The sequence below is a fragment of the Lepisosteus platostomus genome, chromosome 20 (assembly GCF_059453375.1).
Source record: "Lepisosteus platostomus isolate fLepPlt1 chromosome 20, fLepPlt1.hap1, whole genome shotgun sequence".
NCBI classification, from domain to species: Eukaryota; Metazoa; Chordata; class Actinopteri; order Semionotiformes; family Lepisosteidae; genus Lepisosteus; species Lepisosteus platostomus.
Window position 1 is genome coordinate 4,166,233 of NC_142630.1, and position 13,167 is coordinate 4,179,399.

The 13,167-nt window shown below is 36.3% G+C and overlaps 1 protein-coding gene across 2 annotated transcripts in view; it reads right to left on the reverse strand.

Annotated features, from left to right (window-relative positions):
* The window catches only part of zfpm1 (zinc finger protein, FOG family member 1), a 107,851-nt gene that overhangs the window by 54,672 nt on the left and 40,012 nt on the right, over positions 1-13,167 (reverse strand). For both annotated transcript variants that reach the window (XM_088614271.1, XM_088614270.1), the window contains exon 2: positions 4,673-4,816. In XM_088614271.1, coding sequence (XP_088470397.1) covers positions 4,673-4,816 — 144 coding nt within the window. The remainder of the gene's footprint in view (positions 1-4,672; positions 4,817-13,167) is intronic.

Here is a 13,167-nt window from a genome sequence, read left to right on the forward strand (position 1 = left end):
GGCCAAAACACATCATTCTTTATTCATATACTCAAAGCTCATCCAGTTTTCCTGTTTTCGGTCAACAACGTGTATTAATTTTAACTAGTCCCCTTTCCTTCACATAGTGCTAGACAGACCATCAAAAAACTATGAGTCATGTTGTATGAACTGGCTTTCAGCCACTGAATTGTGGCCACTCAGACACCATCTAATTTATTTTTATGTCTTTTGGATCCTAATAAGACAGACCCAGCATATTTCTTAGTCTTATTTTCCCCATGACTCTGAAAAACGAGATTAGGCCATCTTTTCTAATTAGGACTCAATGTTTTTAGGATTAAAAAAATATTTGAAGATGAGAATATTATGCCCTTGAATTTCAATATTCACCTAAAAAGTAGAGTAAAACTGAGAAAGGGTTTGCTAACACTTTTATACACAACTGACCTTTGTGTTACCTATTAAGCAAATTGGGGCAGAGAGCTGTATGAAGCTGATATTATTTTAAATTGTTTTCGCTGTAAAAATGTTTGGGACACTACGACATTTGAAACCTGCAATGGATTACTCTTCTTTGCAATGTCTGTGTCCCAGAGAATTATCAGTTCAAAAACCAAAGTCAGGTACAGCATGTTGCCAGGATGTTCTTAAAACAAAACGTACGATTAAACCTACAGCTGACCTCAAAACAAAATATTTCATCTCAAGCCTATTGTGTGAAAGTCATTTGCGAAGAGCAATTCTTTTTCTATAAATGGAAAAATGTGTAGGATTATGGGTTGGTTATCGTGTGTTTCTGTCCCAGATGGCGGATAAGAACTTCTGTCCTTTACTAGGCCACCAGTGCCCTGATAAAGTCCATGTTATTGATCACAGGTAGAAAAAAACAGGTTCCTCAAACAGCCCTGATTTATGGAACTCTGATAATAGTTGGGGCCAAAAACACAAGCCTGAAAAAAAAAACAAGGTGACGTGTAGTTTCTATCAGTGGAGGAAAAAAAAACCCAAGCTTATCTCAAATCACATCCCGATTAGCACCTGACAAAATTTCCATAAGTTTATCAAAACCAACCAACTCTTATCAGGTTGAAGTTAATTCTAAAAATTACTGGAATATTTAAGAGCAAAATAAGAACCAACATAGAACACCGTTAAAATGTCTAACCTTCTAGTGGAATTAACACTGTTTAAAAAATAAAATAATTAACATTTGGAATGAGCTTTAGGCTTAGGGAAGTTAAATTCTTATACAAAACTTAAGACTTAATTGATGAGCACAAAAATCATCCTGCTACTCAGATTAATGAAGTAAATAAACTTCTCACATAAAGAGAACATTGTTCTCTTAATGTTTCCTCTGCATATTGTTAAGCCTGAACTTAGGGATAAAAATAAAATCTCCCCCCAAAAAAGTGATAATTTCAGTATCTATTTAAAACAAACCACACCATACTTCATTATCAGTTTTGTTTTATCAGGAGTCTCCCCCGACAACAATGTAAGCTTATAGACACTCCGTTAATCACAACTGCACATTAAATCAAAGATGTCCCAGCCAATTCGATTCCAACTCTGATGTTACCAATGGCTCAAACTGGTGATGTCTGGACTATAGGGCTCACCCTCCTGAAAGAAAGTGTGTTCACTGGCTGAATAATTTACGAGCTGTCCTTAAGCTTGATTGATGTTATAAACCTGCTTGCTTTAACAAGTAAATCCAGAATCGGCCATCACCTGTGTGAGGACAACACCCTCTAAGTGTTTCCTTCATCAATATCAATAGCACAGTTTCATTTTCAGTAGTTCAGACTAATTTTATTAATGCCAAAACAAACCTCCTAATATAAAGGGATAGAGAACGTAAACTTAAATCACATGTCTGAGGAAATGACAGTGTTGGTTGAAGACTGGTAGTGTCATGCCTCTCGCCCCTTACTTCTGAGGAATGAACCAGGGAGGCAGCTGCAAGGGTACAGCTGGTGAAGAGGGAAAGGAGCTAGAAAAGATGAGCACAGAGCTGTGGGCAGCCACAGAGTATTTATACATACGAGGGTGGAAGTGCAACATTAGAATATGACCTCCTCCTAAACTTGTTAAATAGCACTGCTCATTAAATGTTTGAGAAAAACAAAAATTGAAAACGTTCCTAGTCGAAAGTATCGCAGAATAGCAAAATCTATTTTTTAGGTGCTAATTAAAAACAAAACAGGAATTTGTAACACCCACTTTTCCAAGATAATGGATAACAAAAGAAAACAGTGCAGCTGCCTTTCACTTCCTGTGAAAGTACAAGGCAGACCAGCGAGACATGCACCTGCACTTTAGTAACAGACACAACAATGAAAACATTGTGACAATTGTGGGTGACTCAGTGGTTTAGTCTTGTTTTACTAAAGATATGAAATTGGAAAAAAGGTTTCACTTTTCGCCAGTTTGTAGAATTGTTGTTTGAGTTGCTGAAACATCTTGTTACACCTTTTCCTCTGCAATAACACCAGAATGGAGCTAGTGTCCTGAAACGTTAAGCTGATGCATTTCACTGATGAAACTGAACCATGACCTCTGCTTATGGCGATTAGTCGAAACTGGCTACCTACTGATCAATAAACTGTTAAATATTGAGAAAACTGAGATTATGAACCATCCAGTTACATGAGATAAAGAGAGGAAGCTGAATAATTTTATTACACTTTAAAAAAGGCCCATGTAAACATTTGACAAGACTGTTCCTGTAAATAATCCCTCTCTTTGATGTGTACAAGATTGTTTGTATATAGAAAAAAAGCCTCCTGCCAAGGCAACCTTGAACAAAAATATTTTAAAATACAGTCCAGAAATGTGTGTTTGGTACGTACGTAGGAATGCTTTTAAGCATTTATGTTCAAGAAAAATAAAGATACAGTAATTCCTCCTTATACGAGCAACCACTATTTTTGTTTATACAAGATGTAATAATTCCTATGTGTTTTATTTTCCATTTAACAAGCAGTTTTTCATTCTTACAAGCTGGGCTATCATAAAGCTTTGCCAACATTCTTGGGTGTGGTCAGTGGTACTCCTCTGTGTCACAGCGTCTTGGAGCAGGTGTGTTATTGTTCATGCATTGTCTAATGACTCTAAGCATGTAACTTCAATAGTTAACCAGGAACATTATTGTTTTCATACTCAGGTACCATTCTGTGATGTATTAAGCTGATGTTTGGGTGATTGACGGAACATTTTCTAGCAGTTTTTGAGGAACAATCTAAACTCGTATAATGAGGGATAACTGTATTTTTCTGGTACATATTTAATCTCTTTTCATGCCGGTAGTTCATTGATTATATAGATTTTCATTTAACCCAAAATATTTTAAAATCTTTAATGCTTTATATGTAATACACATTGTAGTACCAATGATTACCCATTTGAAATTACTTTTCATGCACCATGGAAAAAAAACAGTAATAGAATATATTTTTAACAGGCCACTTTTAAGAATTCCTGAAGTCCTTCTTGTTTTGGCTATCCAGGATTAGGAATGGCAAAGAGTCTCTCAGGGACTTTAACTGGTGAGGAGAGCAACACGGATATAAATAGGTCATACACTGGTACAGATGGTGAAAGAGAAAGCTTTCTGCAATGGAAATTAAGAGGAATAAAATCAGCAAATAGTGCAACAGCTGGGATACCATGTAATATTATGTAGGTTACAAAGCAGGGCAATTAAACCATAAAGTGGTTATTTCACTGATAGCTTTCTTGATTAAATAAACTAAAGATCTCCAACGATGATATCCTGAGGCAGATCTTACAAAAACAGTGACTGCAGATGCATTCTTGAATCAGTGTGAGATCTAAACGTACTTATTTGATAATTTTAATATTAAACCTACTATTTAATAGTACTATTTTACTATTAAACCACCTTCCACATGGTTTCAGTAGTTACTTTGAACGGCTGGCACATTTTAATCCAACTGATCAATTACATCCATCTGTGAGAGTCAAACAATATTATCTCCCAAGCATTGGGCATACAGAAACGAGAGTTTTACAGTACAGATCTGCAATTACATCCATGAAACTTTTGTTAATAACTAAGTAAAGAAAAAAACAACGTGCAAAATTAATATACAGTATGTCTAGACTTTTAATGACAGGTGCTTCACTCTGGTTGCAAATACTGTTCACACAAAGTCGATACAACAGAGCACAAGATGGAGGCCAGCCTTTTAGAAAGGGCAGACAAATTTGCTCCTAAGTCACAGGACTAGACAGAATTAAAATGTTTGTTTCCATTCTTGCTGAGGGTGAAGACTTTCCAGCCTAGCATAATTCACAACACTACAGACTTTTCTAAAGTAACTCAGAAAGGGTATCCATGAATCTCCAAACAAAGAGGAAAAAAAATTGTCATAGAATCACCCCTTAACGTCCCATCTATGAGGAATCCGAGGAGAAAGTTCAAGTTAAATGTTGTCGGGGAAGTTTTCTAAAAAATATTCAGATAATACCTAATTAACACTGGAAACAGGGCAGAAACATTTGCAAATGACTTGTAGTGTGATTGAAGGCAGCAGCACCTAATCACTCATTAGCGAGGGATGATGAGGTGACCTTTAGGGGTGGATATACAGAAGACCAACTGAGGGATTATTTTTGACTATACATCATGGGGCTTCGTTAGCGCTCCTAATTATCCAATTACCTTCGTTGTACAGGGGCCCAAAAGAAGGGCTGGAGTCTTCGCACTCTGCCGAGTCGTCCTGATCCGAGGCTCCGGCCTCCTCTCCCGACAGACTGTGCTCATCGGGAAGGTTATCATCCCCTTCCTCCAAGTCCCCCACGGAACCTTCCGGAGACAAAGACAGGAAGCTGGTTACAGACCTGCTGCCCACACAAACCATCCCAGCCTGTGGTCAGGGCGCGCTGGAGATCACTTTCAAAGAGAAAACAATTCAAGTTACATTTGAAAGAAGAAAAAAAAACGATTCTTCTCTCATTCAAGACGTATGATGGAACGGCAGCCAAACACAAGGCATTCTAGCTCAAGTCTTTGATACAACCTGCTGTCGCATTATGTTAAAGAAAAAGATAAAAGAGCTGGCTATATAAAAACCCAGTACTGGAATTAATTAGAAGTTCTGGAATTCAACTTCCCCGGGCCTAATGTATTTCGAGCGCCACATGTAGAGTATTTTAAAAAGACATTCATTATTTTAAAGTGGGCATACTGTATCCATCAATCAGTCACACACCTGCCCACACTGCCCTTCAGAAATGGAACTTGGATGTTCATTAAAAAGAAGCCCACTTTAACAGAAACCACACCGTACCGATGAAGAAAACACTGCCTGTCAATTTCTACTTCAATAACATGAAACTTGAAAACAACTGATGTGTATTAAAAATTAAATGTCACCGCTCATTTTGAAATGGCTGACAACCTTTTACTGAAATAAAACTGCAGACCATATCTAATTGAAAAAGGATAAATGGTGAATTTTGAATGTTTGGAGGCCTCAGAAGGACTCTTCCAAGCGGTGATAAATGTAAAATTATTTGTGATGAATGCAAAATTAAATTAACAACAGACGTATGCGATATCAATAAGGCCACCAAACATTAAATATTCCCTTCAAATATTGCTGTCTGAACTGTTTTCTATCTAGTTAAACACAAGAAAGAATAAATGAGAAATTTAATTTTCCTCCACAAAATCAGTTCCAACTTGAAATATACACAGAAAAATCAACATTCAACACACAGCGCAGGATGGTATTGGTGACTATGTATGGGTACTGCTCCACTTAATGTACTACAAGCATTAATTTGCAGTGTTGCAAACACAACCCCTTCCTGACCTAAATACCCTGTGATATTCTATCCGGTGTGACATCATGTCATAGAGTGACGAAACCGTGGTTTTGTGGCTTATTACTGTGGTGAATGTGACTTTTGGCCTATGCAGTTAAAAAGGGTCAAGATTGAATATTTCTAACCGTAGTAAAACAAAGTGTAAAGCACTTTCACTCCAACGGTACTTTATTTCATACAAGTACTTTTGAACTCTACAATCAGGATTCTAAAAATGTCACATTATGCAAACATTTAAATGTTGTTTCGATTAAAGTAAAATTAAATAGAAATGTAGTTATTTAATTAAATGAATGTTTAAATGTGAACTAAATATCCAAATTGTTGTTTGTTTAGCAATGTTTAATGAAAAACAGAGCTGGACAACAGCCACAATGTTGCATCTGAGCATCTTATAAAGAGCAGAAATGAAACAATTGCAACATTTACTCTATATTAATAAAATATCTTCAAGAGCATTTTCAAAATCTTAAAGAAATTGAGTATATATAATAAATTAAGGAAAATATCAGAACTGAGTGAGAAAAAATAATTTAATTCTCTAATGATAACACCAAATTCACCACTTCCCAATCTCCAGCATACTTACAGAATTATTATTTTTTACTGTCATACACAATGTGGCATTTACTAAATGGGAGTAACTATGGACAACTATATTTTGTATGAAATTCAGGAGCATGAATTTATATTGATTAGCCCTCCCTGCAGGTAAGAGAAAAGTTGTAAGTCATTGAATCTTGGATGAACTGCATGAGTGTAGTTTCTGATCTATTTTGTACATTTTATTTTGCTAATGTAAGGCACTTATACAGAAAATTACTTTGGGTAATTCACAAGTGGCTATTTATGCGCTCAGAGGGACTCATCTGGCGACCATCTAGAAAAAAAATTAAGATCTCAAAAAAACAATGATCCCCAAAACGTCCCCAGGGAATGTCAGAATAGTAAAACTAATTAATGTTTTCTATGCGAAGCTATAAAAATAAACCCCAAAACCCCAAATCTGTTCAAATAAATTCCTGAATACTAAAACTGTACAGGTTGCCAAGAACAAGAAAGCAACAAAATAAACGTTAAAAAAAAGCTCATCGTTAACTGCATACTTCCACAGTCCGGAGCAAGGGAAGGCTGAAACGGGATTAAAACTGGATCATGCAGACAGCCTGCTTGGGACGGTAAAGAAGAGAAGCAGAAAGAGAATAAAAGACTACAAAAGGGAAGAAAGCTGTGTAGTTTTCCATTAGCTTCTTTCTATTACAAACACTCGCCTGCACCATTACCAAACCATTGTTCTCCGAATGACTGTATGATTGCAAGACATGCGCCATCATAGAGACTATTAAAAGAATACTCTGTTTCATAAAAGATGACAACCCATTTCTAATCGGAGCTGTACGAGTGGAATGCTTGAAGCACGCACACACACAAAAGGAAACAATCCAGCGATCGGACTTCAGGACAGTCATTTTGTACATTTCTGTGTAGGCAAATTGAAAAAAAAAATACATACGCCAAACAAAAATACAAAAACAAAAGAAAAATACTGAATGATAAAAAAAAGCAAATCTGAAGATATTTCACACTGGTTGATTTAGAATTTTTTTCTTCTTTTCATAAATTAATTTTCATTTAAGTTCCAATGAATGGAGATTGTTCTAAGCTAAAGCTGTGACTGCAGGCGTATATATTTACACTGCCAGAACAAAGGAGCCTATAATCTATACAAAGCACACAATAATAACCGTGAATAAAGAGGCTTGTAGAAAAAGGAAAGGCAATTTTTCTAATTCTGTTAATTTCACTTCCAAAGCAATTAAAAATGAGGCTGTGATAATGCTTAGAAACAATCATGGCCTGACAAAGTGTTTCTCTCTTTGTAAATGAAACATCTTTAGGCTAATTTCGTCTTCCACGCCTGCATGGTTCATTGCAATTTTAGATAAAATTAACACAGTTAGATTTGGAACTTAATAAAAAAAAGATAGATCCCATACACAATATTTTTAGAATAATGTAGCTGGGCTTGGAGATCTAATTTTCAGTATCTTATGAAGACCTTTTCATACAATTAATTTTCCTTTAATCATAACTGTACAAAGGACTTCTGTGTTTAAAATTCCAATTATATTTCATGTTTAAAATGTAAGTTTGAATTATGATTTTTTTTTCCATTAGGGTTTTGGTTTAATGAATCAATCACTGGATCACTGCTTCCCACATCAATTGGTGCAGCAAAAGTTTCTGGGATTTTCTTTCTTGCAACTAAGTAAAAATACTTTTAATAGGACTTGAAAACAGGGGCAACAAAAGACGGTTGTGAAAAATGGTATCTTCTTCTCAAATGCCGCTGTTTCAAACTCTGTGAGAGGATGGACAAGCTTATAGGTCCAGGTCAGTGATGAGGCATTCGAAATCTTGCAGACATCAGCATTATCTGAAAATGGATGAAATACTACATCTCTGTGAACAATAACTCATGAGAGAAATTCAGTGTTTCAAATGGTATGACAAACATGACTGAATAGTTCTATACAATTTTCCTTTAATTGTGTTAAAGGTTGATCCACTTTCAAATATTTAATAATGTGTTAAAACCTGTTAACTGTAAGCACGCACATTATCATATAACGTACATAAATCCACAGTTCCCTGAATTACCTTTCCCTGAATAAACTACATTAATGCAAATATTTGCACTTCTTAGCCTGTTTTCTAAAATTTAATTTAAATAAATTCAGCTAATGTGCATCTGCTAACTGCTTATTTACTGTTCCTATAATCATATTACATTTTCAACTGTACACATGTAAAATGGTAAACACTAAAAACACACCGTGCAAAACACCCAAAAAAACAGACCTACTGATAAATGGACTAAAAAGCAGCTTTTCAGTTCTCACCCAGCCTTTCACAAATCCTAACCTGGGTGATTCTTCTCTTTCACAAGATACAGAACTGTGGGGAGGTATCTGACAATACGATGATTGCGATCCAGGAAAGGATGTTGAATGTGGGTGAGCGAGATTTTCCTCAAAAGACAGGACGGTAAAAGGCGAAGAATGGCGATGTTACTCAGTCCCACAAACAAAGTGTTGGGCCAAAGAAGGTGGAAAGGTAAAGCAAAAATTTCTCTTTACTAAAACCACAGTATTTAACATCAAATAGCAGGTGGGTCCCCATCTCACAGCTATAGCAGTGTAAAAGCTCAGCCTTCATTTAAATATTACAGGCAAAGCCTATTACAAAAAGCATTTATAACACTACAGGCCTCTGTCTGTTGGTTGGAAATACTATACTACCTGGAAAATGAAACGTGAGAAAAACGCACCATCACATTTTAATTTTGTCATTTTATAAAAACAATATCTTTGGTATTGCTGAACAGGGTCTCATGGTGCAAACAGAAATCACTCCCGGAAAATCACCTTACAGCTCCCACTACAAAAAATATGTTTATAGTATGAAGTGGATTATCATCACAAAACAGAGCTTATGAACCTTCCAAAGAAAATGAGTATCTCAATTTTCTACCCCGTGACTCACTATGCAGTGGAACTGAAGTGTAGGAAATCAACTCTCTTTAAGGCACAGAAAAAGATCTTACAGAGTTAATGGGGAAGGAATGAAATGATGAGTAAGCTGGTAAACACATTTTGCTGTTTTTAATGAATGCAATACAGCCACAAAAAAAAAGACAAAAAATATTTTAATAATTAAAAATATTTTAATTTAAAATGAATACACTAGCTAATTTGTGTGTTCAAGGTTTTGATTGTCATGGGGCTATATTAATTAGAGCTCTTTTATCGTAGATTGTAAACTAAGCGATACAAAATTAATTCAATAATTCCAAGAAAAATAAGACCCGTGTGTAATTTCCAGCCCACTGTATATTACTAAGTAAAATAAGAATACCTTGAATACATATTAGTACTGAATTATTTAGTTTGGTTACTTAAATTGGAGGATCCATTGATGTGGTAGTATACTAATACAACAAGAGAAATACTGTATAATGTAATTTCACCACATTTTAAAATTGCAAGCTTTTTCACACCACTCACAGTGCGTTTAGATTTCATATTATATGAAGTACCAAAAAAAGAAGCACGCTCATCTAAAATGAAAAGACTAGTGGACGAAGAACTGTAATCTTGCCCTTTGAGGGCCAGATGCATCTCTGCAGTGTACCTTGACACCAATGTCAGTCAGGAAAAAAGGGTCTGTTGGATTCATATCAGAAAAGCTTCAGTGATGGTGCAATTTACATTTGTTTGCCTTACTCACTAACTTCAAAAAGGCGCCAGCTGTACATTTTCACATGGATAAGAAACTTGTTACAGTAGCTGTTACAAAATATCAGCAAAGTGAGATTTTAATTATGGCTGAATATGTAAGTCCAAGCTTTACAGGACACTTACCCTGACATTCTGGGACAATGTCATTAAATCCCAGAGTGATCCCTTCAGATGATGTTTTTGTTTTTAATTGAGCTAAGACTATTGCCTTCCTTTTTCCATCTACTTTCAGATCACATCTCACCTTTCTGGCTTGTTTATACTAATTCCTAGAAATAACAGACCCCTTCTTACTGTTAATCACAATGCGTCGCATGATCAGCAACCAATCAAGCATTGTACTTGCTATTCAACGAGTGCCTGGTGTTCAAAAAGATGTGTAGACTAAACCTGACTGTTACGTCTGAGGTCTCCCAATCCAGCTTTTGGAAGAGATTCATTTTTGTTTGGCTCAGTGCTCAAAATGAACATACCTGTTCAGGGCCCTACAGTGCCCGTGTACAGAGAAAACCCAACCAAAACATGAGCTCCTTGGATTAAAAAAAAAAACAGAGTGGAGAATGCATTTCTCAAAGAAAAACACTGTCAAGGGGCACGTTTTTTTAAATGATTGTGAAACCGAGTACTACAGTAGAGCTGGAGGTTTCGACTTAGTGGTGAAGAATGAGTTAAACTGACTGCTTTCTCCCTCTCTCTGGATAAAAAAATGATGTGACTGGGAGCGTCATTGCTCTCGGATAGCTAGGAGCCTTGTGCAGTTATCATCGCATGCAGGCACCCTCCGTCGGTCTGATCTGTCTATTCTTCATTAAGCAAATACGCCAAAATGGAAATGAAAACATAATAGCTATTTGATTTCTAGCGAGATATTTTGCATATTGGTTCGGTGCTGATAGTGGAATTTCATCAAGTCTTTTTTTCATGCTTTAAAAACTGAATTACTGAGCTGGGCTTCGCGAGGATTTCTTTACATTGCTAGGAAGAGCAAAAAAAAAAACGTGGTTCTCCAGTAAAACTACTTAAACGATTAAATATCCCCCCCCTCCCCATGATCCCCCCCACCTTTTTGATAACAAGGAAAAAATTTAAAGAATTCACAGTGATTTAGGTTCACTGTGTTAATCAGAGATACGGGATAGAAAATTAACTCCTTAATGAGCACAAGTTCCCAGTTAGATAACGGGCTCTCAAGCAATAAAGTTATAAATAAAAAAAGATTCACTAGTCTTTGATTTCTTTTATCGGCATATGACAGAAAAATTAGCCTGCATGTCCTAAAAAACCGACAGGTGGAAGCAAGTTTGATTATAGAGGGCTTAGAAGATTGTTAGAAATGACGTACCAGTGTGGGTATATACTCTATGCCCAATCTGTGCCCCTTGAGAGGGGGTGGGGATACTGGCAAGTGATATGAAATAGCCCTGCCATTTCTCGCACATCTCTAAGATCAGCCAATACAAATTAAAAGGCGAAACATCACTGGCTAAAGTATTATCATCAAAGAGTTTTCTTTTTTTATTCACCCCCAAGCATCATCCCCGGACACGTCCCACCTTTGGTGACAGACGCCAATCATCCTTACTTCTCTGTCTGAACACAACACTTCCAATTTCCGTTCCCGATAACCCCTGCTTTCCAATCGACGCAGGCAATGCCTTGCACAAAGAACAGCGTTCAAAGGCTAGCCTAAAAAACTGGGGAATGTGCCTTTACTTGGCAATAATTTGGATGCGTCAATATTTTATTCCCTTACCTCATTTTTAAAGTGCGTCCAGAATGCTTTAAAAAAGAATCCAGCAAGCCATAATATGAATATACGACATCCTGACAGATACTAAAACTAAGCATACTCAAGGGCAATAAAATTAGAAACTGAAGTAAATAAAATATCATTATGATAAATATATATCTGGATAGCCCTCCTAGATTTTAAAACATTTTGCAATTATGATTTTATGTTAATTAACTAAAAGGGACTTAATAAGCTTTCTTGAAAAGAGCAGAAACAGCTTCTTTTTGTAAACTTACAACACAACAAAAAACGTGAATGTTATTAAGTTTAGAGCATGCTGAAGTGGCAACTCTTGTGGTCAGAGATAGAGAAAGACGCATAGATCCACAAATGTAGATTCCTATAGCGCAAACCCTCACGATATTGATGCTAACTGTGCGCCTGGCTAAGATGAGTAGGACTGCTCATTCAGACTCGGGACTGGCCCACAGGAGGCAAAGCCTCCCGAATAAATATTCTGCCAAGACATCACTCCTTATATTGTTATTTCCAACATTAAGTGTCACGGTTTTCCATCACTTCCACTAAGAACAGCTCTATTCAAGAAGCAAAGGGACATCTTAGGTCAAAGCATTGGCTGGCAGTAGGCTGGCAGTAAAGCAACCAAAATGTCAAACAGTGGTGGGAATGTTTCTGTATAGTTATTAGAACTTGTTAGAAACTACTGTTAAATGCACATCTTACCAGTTACGTGACTCACATTTAAATGTGTTCTTTTCTTTTTATTTGTCAATTTGGTTGGCGAATAAAAGATAAGCAAAATGTGTACCAAAAAAGAGTCAATGCATTTTGTGGGAACTTTTCATTAGTCATCTTCTGTGGTGCTTAAAACCTTTTTCTTTCTTCCTAACTAAAAGGAAGGCTTTTAAGGCAATCAGTTGAAGCAAGGAAAGTTCATTTGAAATCCAACAAAAAATTCAAGTGGTCTTATACATATCAGCCTTCTTTTCTCAAGCATACACATGCCATTACCTGAAACCTAAATTCAACTTGTAGGAAGAAATCTGTTAAGACTTTGTAAGAGTGTGTGTGTGAGATTGTATGTGGAGACAAGATGGTGGTTTTTGTTGGAACTAAATTCCCCAGAAAGTTGTGGGGAATGACCAGTCATTCTCAGTCACTTGCCCATTTTGTATAAGACAACTGGTCCGGTGACATATATAAACCAGGAAGTAGAGCTTTCAAGTTGACAGTTGACCTCTGCTCTCTTCCTGTTATGCACGGTTACCACAG